Source organism: Colletotrichum chrysophilum, assembly GCF_026319265.1.
Source record: "Colletotrichum chrysophilum strain AFK26 chromosome Unknown scaffold_100, whole genome shotgun sequence".
Taxonomy (NCBI): domain Eukaryota; kingdom Fungi; phylum Ascomycota; class Sordariomycetes; order Glomerellales; family Glomerellaceae; genus Colletotrichum; species Colletotrichum chrysophilum.
Window position 1 is genome coordinate 96,719 of NW_026517387.1, and position 17,240 is coordinate 113,958.

Here is a 17,240-nt window from a genome sequence, read left to right on the forward strand (position 1 = left end):
GAACCAGAGGGGTAGATGAGCTGTGTTCGTACAGCCAATGTGTGGTCGGACTCATCGAGAATGTCACGGCACCGAGTGCGAAGCCATGATTGAACATTGATCATGGGACCAGCTTCCGGAACTCTGTTGTCAAGAAGGCGCTGCAATCCGCTCAACATGAATGAAAGGTTATGCTCTGGTTGGCATACCATCACCCCTGCTTCCTTCATCATAGTTCGGTGGACTCTGTGGTACGCCCGAATGATATGCTCCTCGGTGGGTGTTCGTCGGGAAAACGGAAGGTGGCGCACTTGACGGTCAAGTAGTCCACCTAGGCGACCTTGAAGCAATTGCGACGTCTGGAGGAGCAGAGCCTTTGGTACAACCACTCTGACGAGGTTCTGCCGATTGGCGAGCGCTGCGGCAACCATTGGGATAATGCAGGATGTCTTGCCTGAGACACAGTCAGTATGCCACTAAGCGACAGATGGAAAGAAGGCGGAGATAATCAGTCAACTTACCTTGACCCATGTTCATTTGAAGAACGGAATTGTTTCCCGAGGCGGGAGAAATCGTAGCCAGTGCTACATCGACCTGATCGGGGCGGATGAGAAGGTTCGCTTCAATCTCCAAGAGCAGCCAATCTGGGTGGTCGCAAGGCTGCCAATTGGAATGTCCATGGTTGCTCATCTCATCTTTGTACCTTCCAGCATCACCTCGACGAACAAAATCATTGATTCTGAGGTCTCTTTGCGTATTCGTAATTGCGAGGCCAAAGTCAATCAACGTCTCTTTCGCATATTTACCGAACGTGATGGGCTGCGCGGTTGATCTCAGCTGTTCTAATAGCGTAACGTGAGTGATTGCAGGCCACAACTGTCCAGCCTTGAGCCAAAACAGCTGTTGAGATGAATGGGTATCGTCGGGCTTCTCAAGGGCCTGTTGAATCTTCTCGAATCGGCGCTGGATAGACATTAGCGATAAGGACGCCTCCCTTGCCACAAAGGCAGTTGGTTCATGGTTTGTCGACTCTTTGGGTTGTTTCCTAGTCACAAAGGCATCCAGACTTCTCTGCAAATCCTCTCCGTACTTTTGGCGCACCATCGACGGGGACTTAGAAAACGAGGCGACCATTTGCTTCAGCTCAGCTGTCGAGTCACTGGAAGGAATAAGCGCGGTCTTTGAAGACATCCAGCTGGGGGCGAGGACATTCGTTCCGGTGCTTCGGACGTTGGAGGACGGCAAGGTGATGGGTTTCCGAATGTGGGCTGGATGGCGGGCCTCGTTCGCAGCAGGCGTTGTCTTGGTTGCAAGTTTGGCAGGCTGGTTGCTGGGCTTTCTTGACTCTGGATCGATGCTTTGCAATGCTGGGAACGTCTTTTGGAGCAGATCTGTTCTCAATCGTAAGATCTCGCCTCCTCGGAGACGCTCTTCGAAGAGCTCCTCGGAAGCAATGAAGACCGGAGCCTCGTACTCGACTTCGGACTGTCTGCGATCCAACACGTTTTGTACGGCATCGAGATGAATAGAAAGATCCATGTTTTGGTAGAGTCGCTTCCATTCAACCCTGACAAGTTTCAATGCAGCTCCCACATCGATGAGCAGTGATTTAGCAAGTTCCGCAACCCCTGGTTCTTCGCACGGCCATTGGGCCAGCAAGAAATTCGCCAAGTATTTGCAATCCTCATCTGATCGTCGCTCCCAGGCGTCTCTCTGTTCTCTCATCTTGCGTAATTGCTTCGCGCTAGCAAATTGCTGCAATTCTTCCCCGTCATCTTTTGGCGGTGGCATCTTGTGAAGCGCGATGATGCGCATCAACTGCTCCAGCTGAGGCAGCTGGTTCGGTTTGAAGTTCTCGTACTTTTCCCACATGGGAAGCTCGATAACTTTCAGTTCGTCAAAAATTGCAAAGGCAGCTAACGTTTTGATCAAACACATATCCACCTTGAAGCTGAAGGCAATCGGCGCCACGACGAACATCAAAGCGAACGGGCTTTGTTGCTCTCGGCATGCCTTAACAAGAGATCCCCAGTTCTCCAATACGTCAACTCCCAGACGATCAGTGAGAGACACCCTGTCGTAAGCCTCTCTAAAGCCTCCAACACTACTACCCATAGACAACTGAATGGACAGAGATGATGTTGTCGAAAGCTGCTCTGGCCAGGTTCGAATGAGGTGAGCAATTTCTAGGGTTTGGCAGTGCCGGGTATTGGAGGGCAAAGGACAGTCCCGAGATCGATACCTTTGGTCAGAGATGCCAATTGGCTCAGTCCTGTCATCGAAGCATCGCTCAAAGGCTTGTCTCCGTGATTCGGCCCTATGCCGTAGATGGTCATCTCCAGGCGCAGGCAATGCGGCAAGGCTAGTCTCCGAGGTGAGAAGCGAGAAGGTGTGAAGCTCGTCGGAAACAGACAAGATCCTTTCAACAAGAGGTCTGAATCTCTCATGCTGAATGCTCTCAGTAGCACTGTCGTCCCACATGTCCGTTTTCATCACTCGGAGATCTTCCGGATAGTACTCATGACGAGGGCTCAGGTGAGCGATCTTAGCAAGCAGGTTGACGTGGGCAGATCCTAGAACCTGCCACGGCTGACAGACTCCGGAAGACAACCACTGAAGGGCTTCCTCTGTACCTGTTCTTCCAGTGAGGGGATCAGGGAAAACGGAAGACGTGTAGGCATGCAGCAAGGCTTTCATGTAGAGTAGCATGGGCTCCGCCGCGCAATCCAATCTTCCCAAGGACTTGTTGATGTTGAACCGCCCGTACATATCGGTAGGGTGTGTACGAGCGATCATGATGTCTTTCCCTTCGATTCGCCTGGCTTCGAATGGTCCCACGGGAACCAGAATGCTTCTTTGTGAGGGATCACGCGGGTTTCGGAAGACAAGCTTGCTACCGAGCCCGTACCACGTTCCCGCGTCCTGATCCAGATCGATCTCAGAACCAAGCTGGGGTGATTGGAGGACCTGACGAGGGTTGACATAGAAAAGAAGCTGAAGTCTTCTGATCTCCACTTCCAAATGTCTTGAAGCTGGCTGATACACCAAAATCTGGCCCTTGTGCTCGAAGCCATCGAAAATTCTGCCCACACGGTTGAAAAGAGGGCTGTAGGTATCGACTATTTTGTCGTATCCTGCTGAACCTCGGAATCTTTGGCAGACTCCGCGATGCACATCGAGCGTCCAATTCCTAAGGTGGATGTTCCAGATGTCGGTAGTGTGAGTGATGAACACTTTGCCGCTTTTCAAATCACTACCATATCATTAGCAAAATAGATTGGAAGAGGAAGAGTGGAGAGACCTACAGCCAATGCCAGCAGTCGTCCAACAGCGGTCCTGGAAGATCCCACGATGTCTCTGTCCGGAAGACTTCTCTTGGAATGAGTTGGAGATATTGATTGCCTTTGGTGGCGCGGACAATCATGTTTCCGGCTTCAAATCCCACGTCGACACGATAATTTCGGGGTGTGAGGCACAGCGTGTAATCCATCCCCTTTTGGGTGGAAGGGAACGTTAGCAGGGCTTGATCACCGAAGAGCTCGTTGAGGACTTCTATGTGCTCGGGCGCCTTGGGAAGCTTTCCAAGAGGCTTATTGTCGACCAGAAGAAGCCCTTGCACGTAATTGTAGTGAACTTGAACAAGGTTGCCTTCTTCGTTCTCTTGGATGTCGCATGCGACCCATGAGGGCTGCTGTGAGCACAGGTTGTAGATTTGCCGGGGGCGATCTTCGGGCTCGGGCCAGACAGCTCGAATAGCCAACCGAAAGACGTCTGGGCTTTGGATGATGGAGGCGCACACCAAAGATGCGAGACGATATGACAGTTTCAAGTCGGAGACAACAGCATGCTGGAGCACCTGGGGCAGGGCGCCGACTTCTACCACCAGGTTGTCTTGCACAGTAATGCAGCACTCGATGTATGCTTGGAGAGAAAGCTCGTCCAAAAGGGTTGCCTGGCTGCGATGAATAACGAATGTTCTCTTGCAGAGAATTGCCGCCCACAATGCGTACTGCTGGCATCTTCGAGCTGCTTCTGTGTCGCTTTCTTTGTATGTTTCTGCTCGTAGCATCTCCACCCAGCGCAGACAGATTTGACGTGCTCGAATGAGAGCACTCAATGCTTTCAGCGAGGCATTCGGATTCGTGGCAGTGAGGGTATGGGTGCGCAAAAGGATGGTGATGACGACGTCCATCAGGTATGTCTCGCGCCAATTGGCCTCCAAGCTGTCCAGTCGAATGATCAGTTGCTCCACAAGCCGATCGCAGAATTGCTCCTCGCGAAATATTTTGTGGACTTTCCGCAGGACATCTCTCCCGCGTTCACCGCCGGTGTCATTGCCGCTGATGCCATCGTCATCGGCTGGTCCGCTCTGACACACAAGGTTGGAAACCACCAGCAGAGTAACCTCGCTGGAGAAGTTTAAGTTCGTTGATCCGAGTTCGGTCAAGAGAGCAAGCCAACGCTGTGCTTTCCCGGACATCAGAGTTTGCATCGCCAGGTATTCATGAACGTTGACGCCAGCGGGACAGCTAGATTGGCTGGCCATGATCTCGTAGGAGGATGGCCCAGGAGCACCAGGGGCGAAAGACCTCTGTTCGAACAGTTTGCTGAAAGGCGAGGACTTTGGGAGTGTCAGAGCCACGTGGTGCGCAAACGTGGGACGAAATTTGAGTCTTCCGGGCCAAGTGCAAGTTCCTTCGTCAAACATTCCCAGCTTCATCCCATTTGGACGGCAGACACCCTCCCGGCTTCCTTGCCACTCTACTGGAAATGGAACTGACGTGTAGTGTGTAGTAATGACTGACGACAATTAGGTTAGCATGGCGACTTCATTGTTAGGCCCGGCCTCTGGAGCATTCACAGCAGGACATAAGTCGGGAGTGAACCATTGGCGGAGGCATTGATAGTGGGGAATTACTTACATGGCTTGGTGGTAGATGCCAGGCCAACTTTGCTCCGATTTGGCTCAAAGAACGGCTTCAGCTGCAGATTGTCCTTGAGCAAGCAACGAGGTGGGTTTCCTTCGTCATTGAATGGTGCGGCTAGTTGCCGGAGAATCCACCAAGTTGTTTCGCGGTACACTGCGAACTCCTTCGGGCAGGCGAGCTCAAAGACTGTTGCTCGCGTGACGACTGGGTCCGAGGGAAGGAGGTCCTCGAAGATGGCAATCCGCATTTTCTGGGCGCTCCACATCTTGGAGCATCTGGGACAATTTGGGTCATGCTGCTCACGTCCCAAAAGATCGAAGTCATCTCTCAGGTACGAGCAAACACTGGTGTCGATCTGGCGGATTAGATCGTCGTACCTCTGGCTCTTTTTCTTCCACTCAGACTCCTTTGAAGCTCGCAAATCATCTGCCACCTCCACGATTGATTCGTGTAACTGTTTCAAATTGTACGCGTCTGCTGATTCAGAGTAGTATCGCTCACCGAAGCATCCTGGAGATGGGTCTTCGAATATGTTCCGACGTTCACTATTTGCCCGCTTGACACGGTCTGAAAGAAGGAGCTGGAGCGTGTTCAGCCGAGCCATATCGGTGTATTGAGGCAGCAGAAGAACATCGAGCATCTGCGGATGTAGAACAGGGTGGAATTCCTGAAGGAGGGGAAACCAGTGACAGGCAATTGCGTCCATCCTTTGCCACATCTCCATAATTGTCAAGATCATCTGACTCTTTTGCTCGGGGTTGCCCTCGTAGAGTGGAACAGCCATGTTGGCGTAGTCCGTGATACGCTTTGCGATTTCGGAACAAGTCTCTCCCGGCAAGTGGGAAAGCTCAAGCTCTCTATCAATCAGCTTGTGGTATGACTGGGCGTAGTGGCTGAGATGGTCTTTGGCGGCTTCCGCAAGACCTTCATTGGGCCTTGTCTGCTGCCTTCGTCGGTAGCGAGGCATCTTGAATCGTTCCAAGGCGTTATGGAGATGAGCACGGCTGATCCGAAGGCTCAAGCGAAGATCGGCATCCGCGGCCTTTCGCGGTAGCAGTGGAATGTGTTTGTGCAACGAGGCCCTCTCTTGAGCCAAAGCGACATTCAAGACCCTGTTGCAGTTTTCAATGGACTTGTTGAACTTGGGTCCAAGAAAATCGAAGAGAAAACCGTAGCGAGAGACGATGGAATCGTTGACGCAGCGCTGTTTGTCGAGGTCAAGCTTGACCAGACGTCTGCAGATCTTTTTCTTCAGGAAGTGCACTCTCTCAATGCCGATGTTGTAGCTGGGCGCTTCGTCAAGAAATTTGGACAGGACCACGGCGATGTAGAACTTGTACTCTAGGCGACCGGACTCTGCATCCAACGCCATGGATAGATAGCGCTGAATACCGACGCGAATGACCAACCACAGAGGGAGTCGACGCCAGGGTTTCTCAGCTCTGTTCCAGCATACGTCGTCCCGTACTCGCTTCCGCAAAAGGGTGGGAGCAATCCTGCGACCGTTCTCCTCAAGAATTGCCATGAGCATAGAAGTGATGATTGACGGATCACCGGTGTTGCGGTACTCGTAGACAATGGCGCCGGCCTTGAACGTATGGGCGGCAAAGGTCTTGGTGTTCTCAAGCGAGGCTTGCTCAATGAAGCTCGCGACGCTTGTCTGAAAGTCGTCGTCGCTGAAGGTGGTGTAAGGCACTGCAACAGCGATGCCAGGAAAGTCCCAGACCAGGGCGGCCTTGGCGGCCAAGACGTCTTCGTTGCGAGGAGAGGCTTCGAAGGCCTCAAATACGACACAATCCTTGAAGATGGGGCTAAACGGTTGTTAGCGACGTGGAAGCTGTAATGGCTGGGGTGCAAACACTTACTCCTGGGCTCTGCGGACGATCAAGCCAGCATTCTGACTTTCGACATGGAGAATGAGGCACCCCGAAGGGTCGAGGTTCTGGAAACGACGCACCAGACTGGACTTGTCGATTCTTCCGGCGCGATTGACGTGCTGGCAGGCGATAAGGGTCTGGCGAAGTGATTGCCAATGGCCGTGGGAGGGGTTGTCTGCCTCGCCGCCGCTCATGATGGTGGCGGCGCCGATGAGGCGCTCGAGGAGAGCACCCTCGACGAGACGAAGCTGTCGATCATGTTCCTGGCGCTGTGGAAGCTGAGCGGGCAAAACCAAGTGGTTGAAAAGCGCGTCGTTGACCGCCGCTGGCTCCATCTTGGGCGTTTGCAGCCGCTCGGCTCGGGATGCTGTGGGGATCTGAACTTCTGGAGTCGTATGCTTATGTGTAGTGTTTGTTTTTGGGGAGAGAAGGGAATGTTAGAAGAGATGAGAGGTGGTTCTCGAAAAGGCGTCAACACACGAAAATCGAGTGGTGGTGAAGACGCGACGAAAGTGTGGGAGAAAAGAAAAGGTGAAGGTGAAGTCGACGAAGTGCCCTGTGTGGTGTGGAAGCTGGAGGCAGATGACCCACTTTAGTCCGCTGGTGCCAGTGTCTGATGGATGCCTCGAGCCTTTTTGGGCGTCCAATGCTGTCCGGTAGGTCTTTTATTCCTGGGACGAGGCAAGAGCAGCCTGGGAGGGTGCCTGCCTTCCCGATGTGTGGTGGGTAGGTCCCTTGTCTGCCTTGTCCAAGTCGACAAACGGGCGTCCGATCAACGGCCCTGCAGGAGGCCGACCCAACGAGAGAAAAGAGACAACGACGACGGAAACAATAAAATAGGCAGCAATAGCGGCAGTCAAAAGAGACGACGGCGAAGAGGGACAACGACGAAAGGGACGACGAAGAAAAAGACGACGATGGCGAAAAGGGACGGACAAAGGGGACGAAGAAAATGGACGACGACGAGAAATGATGACAACGAGGAACAGCAGTATCGCCCAATAACTGGCTTCCAACATCTTCCTGTCTTTCATACCCAGACGATATTGCTCAGTTCCGTCTCACACTTCCCAAGGACGAAGGGTGACTCTACGAGGATACCAAACGCAGTACCAATCACCTGAAATTCTCGAAATGCTACCTGAGCTCCTACACCAGGTTCCCATCACAAGAACACCGGCCATACCAGCAAATGCCTCACCAACCTTCTCAAACCTTGATCCACAACCACTTCCCATGCTTCCTCGCCCTCGCCATCCTCGCCGCGATGAGGAAACACATTCCAGCCAACATACACGTCCCCGCGTACGCCTGCGCCCCCGTGTACTTGCCACCCTCAGCCGAGATGATGGCGCCCGCGATGGGCTGTCCGATGAGCACCGCAAACGAGATGAGCGTGAAGGTCATGCCCATCCGCGTCCCCTGCTTCCTCGGGTCCGCCGTCAGCGTGCCGATGCCGGAGGGCATGAGACTCTGGATCGCCCCCGTGAAGAAGCCGTAGAAGGTCGTCCAGACGTAGAGCCCCGTGACGGAGGACACGGCCGGCCAGCAGAGCATCATGATGCCGGAGATGAACGACATGGGGATGAACATGTTGACCGTGCCGATGTAGTAGGATGCGAAGTAGGCTGGGATGAGGCGCCCGGGCACGCCGGTGCCGTTGAGGAGGAGTAGGAGGTTGAGCGAGGATGTGTAACTCAGTCCGACGATGTCGCGGGAGTACGAGGCGATGTAATATGATGCGAAGAAAACGCCGAGGTAGTTCTGTCGCATCAGGTCAGCCTCCAAACGTCACTACCAACACCCGGGGAATTTTACCAGCCATGACCCAAGGGCATAGAAAGAGTACTCCAACTCCTTGAAGGCCGCCCACTCGACCAGACTCCCAGCCTTCCTCGGCTTGATTCTAGGTTTCAAGATGAGTGACGTGACGAGCAACGTCACCATTTGCACCAGCGCGATCGCCCGAATAGTCCACCCAAAGCCGATTTTGGGAAGCAGCTGCCTCACCATGCTAGGATAAATCATACCACCGGTCGAGCTACCAATCGACACAAATCCTAGGGCAAGGGCCTTCTTCTTGTCAAAGTAGGTCGATGCCGTGGAGAGACTAGGGCAGAAAAGAAAGCCATTGCCGAGGCCCATGCAGATACCCTGCGCGAGGAAGAACTGCCAGTACTGTGTGCAGAAAGAGGTCGTGACCATCCCTAAGACTACAAGGATGAAGCCCGCGATGAACAGGGGCCGAAAGTAGCCAGCGTCAGTGAGCCGGCCGGTGAATGCGCCGATGAAGAAGAGGAGAAACACCTCGAAGGAGCCGATCCAGGCGATATCGGATGGTGGACGTGAGAGGGTAGTGGTGTAGTAGGGTTGAAAGACGCCGTATGAGTTCACGATGCCCCTGAAGGTGTCAGCTACGGCTGTAGTGAAGAAGATCTACGAGACTTACCATGTATTCATGATGACGAGATGGGTGCCGAAGACTGTCGCCAGTTAACACAACACACCTCCAGATTGAGACCGTCAGCTACATACTAGCAAGCCAAGCCTTCACACCCCCATCGGGCGGCGGTCCTTCCCCAATGCTAGACGTTGTAGTCGCCCGGCTCAAGACACGGTCCACACCTCCGGATTGAGGTTCGGCCCTCGGACCCGCGGCGCCGCGTAGCTCATTGGCCCCGTCATCTTCGGAGGAGGACGATAGCGACAAGAAAAACGCAGGCTCCTCCGCTTCCCCGCGTTTTTCTGCATCTTTCCCGCCTTTCTCCACCTCGCTGCCGGGGACGTCAGTCACCTGCGGGGTCTGTTTCTCGGCATCATGGCTTGGGTCCGATGACGGCGGTGAAGGGGAGACCATGGCCCCGTTAGCTGCCAAGAGCGCGCGTGAATGATGGGTTTTCGGTCGGAAGGCTCAGGGCTCAAGGCTTCATGGTTCCGTCGTTCTAACAAAAATAACGAGAAGTTTACTCAATTGATCATAACAATAATTCCGCAATACACGCGATATGTCGAGTTGCTAAAAGCGTTTGATCAACATCCAACAAACAATACAAAACAATAGCCGCAGGCCAGACGCGCGACCACGCATGGTTATTTAAGCGGCGCCTGAGTCATGACATGTCGACATTTCCACCGGCCATCGGCCAGGTTGGTTTCGGCCGGGGTTAGTCCCCTTCTGAGATAAACGACAGTAGCACTACGCCGGGGTCGGGGTCCCTGAGTGGGGGTAACTTTGACGCCGATGCGACGCAGAAGCGACGCTTCATGTTATTTTTCGACTTTTGCAATTTCACCCGTCGGAAATCCTTGCCCAAAATTGCGCAGACAGCAGCACGTGAGAATCCTGCTCGGGGGTTTGTCGACTTTGCGGGCCCCGCAGTCCTTTTTCTCAATAGCCGTTGGTGTGGTGCATCAGCAGACTGCTGCAATTGGACCGCAATGGACCGGATGCGCTCAGTTCAATAGCCGGAGGATCGGCCGGGTCCGGTTCCGGCAGGTCGGGGGCCCGGCCCGCGCGGCACACACTGGTCAAGCCAAGCCCCCCAATTGAAGCCAGACCAACGAAGAATGACATCCATGATGACTAAGGAGTCTCGGCCGAGACATCTCCCAACTACCTAGGTCCATCGTCAGAGCCATCCCTCGAACCTCACTCGTCATTGCAAGGCCTGACATGTGGCCAAGCAGAACGCACAGCTCCAAAGTGGACACCAAAGTCGATAAACGCCGGCGGCCAACATCAACGTTTGCCGGGATCATCACTCAGCCATGGCAGCGACCGCATCATGACCGACCCGTTGTTGGCCCTCTCAGCCACCCAACAAATGTTTGACTGGGGCGGCACGGCGGCTGGGCCTGTATTCGAGTGCATCTGAAGCTGGAGTTCAAGCATCTGGCCGCGAGGCATATTTCAACTCTTTGAATTTAACACGTTCCTACCATCATATTTGGTGCTTGTCGCTTCCCCTGTCCGATAGCTTGCAGCCAGTCAGAGTTGCTTGTTTGCTTTTTGTGGTCGGCCTCCGGCAGGCAGGGGCTGTGATTGGCTACAATGAACCTCTTCGAGATACACCCACATTGGCCTCTCTCAAAGTTGATGCCACGGCGCAGCATGCGTTTTTAGACTTCATTTTAGTACCATTTTGAAAGAGTCCGTCATGTAAGGATAGCATTTGACGCTGCAGTTGGTTGGGCCTCATGATTGGCGCCTCTCGCACCAACTGCAGGCAGCTCGCCACTGCCCTTGTCGTGCCGCTTTTGTCTTGCTGGAGCTGAAAGCTCTCAATGGAGGCACCAAGTCGATGATACTAAAGTCGCGTCAATCCCGCCATAGTTCTCCTCCGAAATCCTTTGCACCTTCGTCATCACCTCTACTGCACAAGTGTCACGCCTCACTTTCGAAACCAATTGAGATGCCCATCATGGCACCAGTGCGTGGGTCAGTCAGGCCCGTGGTGTTGATACTTTCAGCTGCGTTTTCTGGCTAACTCAGTATAACAGACCTCGGTCCAACTCTCGATTTTCTTCTTCCGCCCCTTGCCGGCTGTTTGTAAACACCGGCCGGTGTCGCTTTGGTGGACACTGTAGGTTTTCTCATGATCCTGGTGCGGCGGCGAGCAACACTCGGAACACTGGCAGTTCGAACCGACCATCCGACCCCGAGCGAGAGAAGATTCATGCTTGGAAACGTCTACGACCGTCCCCAGCATATTCCAACGACGGGGATACAGCCAGCTACTTCCGCATGGCCCTTGATCTTGTTGAGCAAGACGCCAGTCTAGCCCAAGAAGTCATCAGAGAGATCGCATCCGACCGCAGACTCAATCTGATCAGGGACGTCCTCGAGGGGCTTTCGCTAAGCAAGACATCAGCCGAGAAAGCGAGTCTCTGGGAGTCACGCATCTCACCGCTATTCCGAGTCATCATTCACCCGGCGATTGTTGATTCAGTCGTCGTGGAACAGGAGACAACCACAATCTATCGGTCTTTTCTAGGAATCGATGCAACCCGCCTCAAGCACCTCTTTGACTTCGTCCTTCATCTCGTCGATCACTGGTCTGAGCTACCCTTCCGCGAATCCGGGGCATCTGGCCTCGAAGCCATCTCCCTTGCGTGTGGTCTCTTAGCGAAGGTCATCGACACGAGCGCAGCGAACATTGTCAATTCCCATTTCACCTCAATCGTCGAGGATATCCAACTCCGTCTCGACGTCTTCGGCAACAGTGCGGAGGCCTTCTACTCGATGCAGGCCTCAAAGTATCTAGACTATGTCCGGCGTCGACTTGGCATAGGCCGCACTTTACCCGATGTCGCACATAAAAATGCCAACTCGGGTGCCATGGCCGAGTTCATCGTCACCGAGGATCTGCCCGGGCGGCTCTCGCTCAGAGGACGTCGCCACGATAACGACCATGCCGACATCGCCAAGATCAGGATAATGCCCACTCTCGAAGAGACCATGTCATTCAGAGACGAGTACTTGCCCACAGTCAACCCCTCGCAGCACCACTTGCAAGGGCTTCGGGGCTTGCTAGATCGCCATTTCCGGCTGCTCCGCGAGGATATACTGCACGATCTCCGGAATGCCATCCGCACAAGGGTCGAGTCGAACAATCGGGTGCGCGAAATTAGGACGAGAATTGTAGTCTACGACTACGCCACCGCCGTCGAGACCACGTTTGACAAGCGGGGTGGTCTTGAATTCGTCGTCAAGTTCGACCAGCCAAAGGCAGCCAAGGATTTGGATAAAGCCCAGCGAGCTGCATGGTGGGTACAGACCAAGAGGCTCACAGATGGCGCACTCGTCTGCATCGTCGATGACATTGGCAACGTCTTCTTTTGCCAAGTCTCAAGGTCTACCGTCCGGACACCGCACAACCCGACCCAGCAGACCCAGCAGGAAGACGCGACAGACTCTCCCAAGTATAGCTTGCCGGATGACAACCGCCACGCGTTCGTTCATCTGAAGCTTGTGGATACCGGAGTCGACGAGGTCAAGCGCGCCCTTTTGTGGCTCAAAAACATGGGTTCAAGACAGCACCGACAAATGTTTGAGTTCCCGTCGATACTTCTTCCCGCATTTTCCCCTCTTTTGAAAGCCCTACAAACGATGTCTCAAAAGGTCGACCTTCCTTTTCAAACTATCCTCACTCTTCAAGCGGGGGATCAACCGCCCGAGATTCCACCTCCGCTGTACTCCATGCGTCCAGGCTTTTCTTTCGATCTCAGTACTCTTGCCAACGACGGGAAAGCGCTGTCGTACACTCCTGGTGAACCTGTTGATCCAGCCGAGCTCAGCAGACACTCCACGCTGGACCTGACTCAGTCAGGGGCTATACTAGATTCCCTCAGTCGATCTTTCGCTTTGATCCAAGGGCCTCCGGGCACAGGAAAGAGTTACACGGGTGAAGCTCTCATCAAGGTGCTGCTCGCCAACAAATCCAAGGCCAAGCTGGGACCGATCATGTGCGTTTGTTACACAAACCACGCCCTGGACCAGCTTCTGGAGCATCTCGTTGATGGGGAAGTCCAGAATATCGTCAGGATCGGCTCTCGATCCAAGTCGGAGAGACTCGAGCCTGTCAACCTCCGTAAGGTCGTAGAGGGGATGACTCGCACAAGGACCGAAGGCAGAGCTTTGTACGAGTCGATTGAGGCACTTGAGTCTGAAGCCGACTACGTGGCTAGTAATCTCACTACCTACAAGTACCTCAACACAAACGAGAAGATCCGAGCGTTTCTTGCAGCACAGCATCCTTCTCAACATGATGAGCTCTTTGGCCCAGAGCAAAGCAACGAAGATGCGGAAGATGGTTGGGAGACGGTCCGTCGCGGAAGGAAGAGGGCCATGGAAGTCTGGCTGCACGGTGGCTTAGTGAACAAAGTCCCCAGTCGCACCATGACGCAGCTTTATCAAACTAGACTATCAGAGATGAGCCGTCAAGAGCGCCTTCTTCTGCACCAAGATTGGGTCCGTCAGGCACTCGACCCCGAGCTGAAAAGGTTGTCTTCGGCGCATGAGGCATACGAGAGCATGCGAGACAGGAACAATCGCGTCAGAAGTTCAATCGATCTTCGTGCTCTGCAGCAGGCAAACATCATTGGAGTCACTACCACGGGGCTCGCCACCAATCTCGATCTTCTTCGGCGCGTCAACGGCAAAGTCTTGCTGTGTGAAGAAGCAGGTGAGGTACTCGAGGCCCATTTGCTGACCGCCTTGCTCCCAACCATTGAACACGCCATCTTGATCGGGGATCATCTCCAACTGCGACCTCAAATTCAAGACTGGAGGCTTCAAAGTGCCAATCCAGCCGGCAAGAAGTATTCGTTGGATGTGTCCCTTTTTGAACGTCTTGCAAACACCCCCAAATTCCCCTTCAGCATCCTCGACACGCAAAGACGTATGCATCCATCAATTTCCGAGCTTGTTCGCTCTACCTTGTACCGATCCTTATCAGATTCGGATGCGGTTCAGGAATACCCACCCGTCTGCGGATTGGCCAAGAGGCTCTTCTGGCTTCACCATGAGAGTCCCGAATCCGGCCGAAATTCTGACCAGGATTCGATTGAAACCTCATACTCAAACGATTTTGAGATAGACATGGTGGTGGGCTTAGTCTCTCATCTTCTGAGACAAGGTGTCTACAAGTCGGGCGAAATTGCCGTGCTGACGCCCTACTTGGGTCAGTTGAACAAGTTGCGACAGAAGCTCGGGTCTACCATGCACATTGTCATCAACGACCGAGATATGGACGATCTGGCCGGTCTGGAACCACCCGACACGAATGTTCAAGACTCTCCGAAGAAGGGAGCGGCAAAGTCTTCTGCGCTACAAGGAGTACGTGCTGCAACGGTGGACAACTTCCAAGGCGAGGAGGCCAACGTTGTCATTATCTCTCTCGTGCGAAGCAACAATGAGCGGAGATGTGGCTTCCTCAGCACATCCAATCGCATCAATGTGTTGCTGTCCCGAGCCAAGCACGGGATGTACATCATCGGCAACTCCCAGACTTCCATCCATGTTCCAATGTGGGCTAAAGTCATCAACCTCATGCAGCAGGAGGGAAACTTTGGGAACGAGCTTGAGCTGCAGTGCCCGCGACACCACGAAAACAAGAGTATGGTCTCGCACCCGGAACATTTCATACAATTTTCCCCCGATGGCGGCTGCAACCTCCCTTGCGACCGACGGCTCAACTGCGGGCACTCCTGCACCGGACCCTGCCACTCAGACATTCTTCACAACGCCTTCAAGTGCCTCGAGGACTGCACAAGGCCAAAAGAGCACTGTAATCATCCATGTCGCAAACGCTGCGGCGATGTCTGCGACAAGCTCTGTAAGGAGGTCGTCAGTGATACACGCCTTATCTTGCCATGCGGACACAAAGTCAACACGATCGAATGCTGGAAAACGAAAGACCTTGCCGCCATCAAATGTGCTGTCCAAGTTGAGAAGCTGGTTCCAGGCTGCGGGCACATGGTCCAGGTGGCCTGTCACGTCAACGTGTCTGCGGCCACTTACTTATGCAAGACTGACTGCGGTTTCGTTAGAGCGTGCGGTCACGTCTGCAAGGGCAGATGCTGGGGCTGTCGCACACGAGAAGAGGGGAAGGTCGTTAAAGAGGAGCATGGCAGCTGTCCACAAACATGCGACAGAAACTACACGACATGCAGCCACCGATGTCGAGAAGCATGCCATGAAGGGAAATGCCCGCCTTGCTCATCCCCTTGTCAAAACAAGTGCATGCACTCCAAGTGCAGCAAGCAGTGTCACGAACCTTGCCCCCCATGTGCAGAAGAGACATGCTCGTCTTGCTGCCCGCACTCCAAGTGCAGCATGCCGTAAGTTGCTTGATCTTCTGTGTATGCCATCAATAGAGCTAACTGAAATCTTACAGATGTGCAGCTCCTTGCGACTGGGTACCCTGTACTAAGCGATGTACCAAGTTTTTAAAGTGTGGCCACCAATGTCAGTGACCTCGTCAGTTTCCCCGTGGGCGCCGCAGCTAACCATTCGAAGGCCCATCTCTGTGCGGCGAATCTTGCCCGAGCGAGCAGTTTTGTCACATGTGTGCCTCTGATGACATCAAAGACACCATCGTCGACCTCATCATGATGAGCGACTACCGATCTATTGACCTCGACGAAGAGCCTTGCGTTTTTCCTGACTGCGGTCATTTCTTGACATACTCCACCATGGATGGGCAGATGAGACTTCAAGACGTTTACGACATATCCCCGGACGGTGTCCCAGTTGCTGTCAAAGGCGGCTCACAACCCTTCGATCTGTCAGAGACGATCAGCGTGTGCCCCAATTGCAGGGGTTCCTTGCGGAACATCTCTCGCTATGGCAGGATCGTCCGTCGAGGCCTCCTCGATGAGTCGACAAAGAAGTTCATCAGCTGGTCCAACAGCCAGTGGCAAAGGCTCTCGGAGGCCTTCTTTAGTGCCCAGGATGCTCTGCAAGACACAGAAAAAGGGGCTTTTGTGTTTCCCGTTCAAAAGCTGGAAGGATACAACCTGGAAGGAGCCCGTCACGAACAAATAGCCCACCTTCTCAAGATTACTGGCGGTAGCCGCCACAAGGCAATGAGAAGAGTCCGCAATCAGATTGTCAACTTCCTTGGACGGGTCAAGAAAGACGAACAGCCCTACCAACGCGTGGCCCATCTCGTCTGGCACGTCAACCGTCGCCGGCAAAGGGACACAACCAGCTTCTCCTTCGATGAGTCTGCTATTCAGATGAGAAGCTACCTCCAGGCAATGACACTGCTTCTACGGTGCGACCTCCTCCTCGTATCTGACTTTGTGAGTCTTTGCCGCAACTCCATCAATAGCGCCGTCAAGTCGGTGAAGGTCGATGTATCCACATACATCAAAGACTGCAAAGAGCTCATTCACATCGCCCACATCCGGAACTACGCTAGACAGGAGGTAGAAGGTCACATATTTGTGGGCATGTTTTGCTCCTTTGTCACGCCGCCGAGCGAGGAGCCGGCAACAGCAGCGATGGAGAACGGGCCGCAGCCAACAGCTGGAGATCTATCCAGCAGATCCCACGAGCGGATGAAAGAGCTCGGCTTGCATCATTTGAGTGTCGCCAAGGAACTGATGGAGAAGCATCCTTCGACGGCCGTTCTCGAAAGCGAGTACGACACGGCATGGCGCATGCTCCACGACGGCATCTTCTACAGCGAGGTCTCCAGCGACGAGATGCGTAGTGTCTACCAGGCTATGTCGAAGGAGTTCTTAGGGACTGGTCACTGGTACACCTGCCGCAACGGCCATCCCTTTACAATTGGAGAATGCGGCATGGCAATGGAGGCAACGAGATGCCCAGAATGTGGAGAGGCTGTGGGTGGGAGAAATCATCAATCAGCAGAGGGCGTTCGGCACGCGCGAGACATCGAGGCGCTCGGTTCTGGCATTTCTGGCATGCGAATCTAGTGACAAGGTC

The 17,240-nt window shown here is 53.8% G+C and overlaps 4 protein-coding genes across 4 annotated transcripts; 2 read left to right on the forward strand and 2 right to left on the reverse strand.

The window, feature by feature from the left end:
* Positions 1 to 310: 310 nt before the first annotated feature.
* COL26b_009912 (uncharacterized protein) lies at positions 311 to 7,119 on the reverse strand (the record flags this gene model as incomplete). The annotated part of the gene is made up of 7 exons (XM_053182626.1): positions 311 to 369; positions 501 to 639; positions 706 to 3,232; positions 3,285 to 4,388; positions 4,761 to 4,779; positions 4,902 to 6,718; positions 6,773 to 7,119. The coding sequence occupies 7 exons, from the start codon at positions 7,117 to 7,119 to the stop codon at positions 311 to 313; spliced, it is 6,012 nt and encodes a 2,003-aa protein (XP_053033434.1).
* Positions 7,120 to 7,993: 874 nt separating this feature from the next.
* On the reverse strand, positions 7,994 to 9,244 carry COL26b_009913 (uncharacterized protein; the record flags this gene model as incomplete). Its single annotated transcript, XM_053182627.1, has 3 exons — positions 7,994 to 8,548; positions 8,603 to 9,185; positions 9,234 to 9,244. 3 exons carry the CDS (start codon positions 9,242 to 9,244, stop codon positions 7,994 to 7,996), a joined length of 1,149 nt encoding a protein of 382 aa, XP_053033435.1.
* Positions 9,245 to 11,528: 2,284 nt separating this feature from the next.
* COL26b_009914 (uncharacterized protein) lies at positions 11,529 to 15,076 on the forward strand (the record flags this gene model as incomplete). Its single annotated transcript, XM_053182628.1, has 2 exons — positions 11,529 to 14,901; positions 15,039 to 15,076. The coding sequence occupies 2 exons, from the start codon at positions 11,529 to 11,531 to the stop codon at positions 15,074 to 15,076; spliced, it is 3,411 nt and encodes a 1,136-aa protein (XP_053033436.1).
* A 774-nt stretch (positions 15,077 to 15,850) lies between these two features.
* COL26b_009915 (uncharacterized protein) lies at positions 15,851 to 17,230 on the forward strand (the record flags this gene model as incomplete). Its single annotated transcript, XM_053182629.1, has 1 exon — positions 15,851 to 17,230. The coding sequence occupies one exon, from the start codon at positions 15,851 to 15,853 to the stop codon at positions 17,228 to 17,230; it is 1,380 nt and encodes a 459-aa protein (XP_053033437.1).
* Between the last annotated feature and the right edge of the window lie 10 nt (positions 17,231 to 17,240).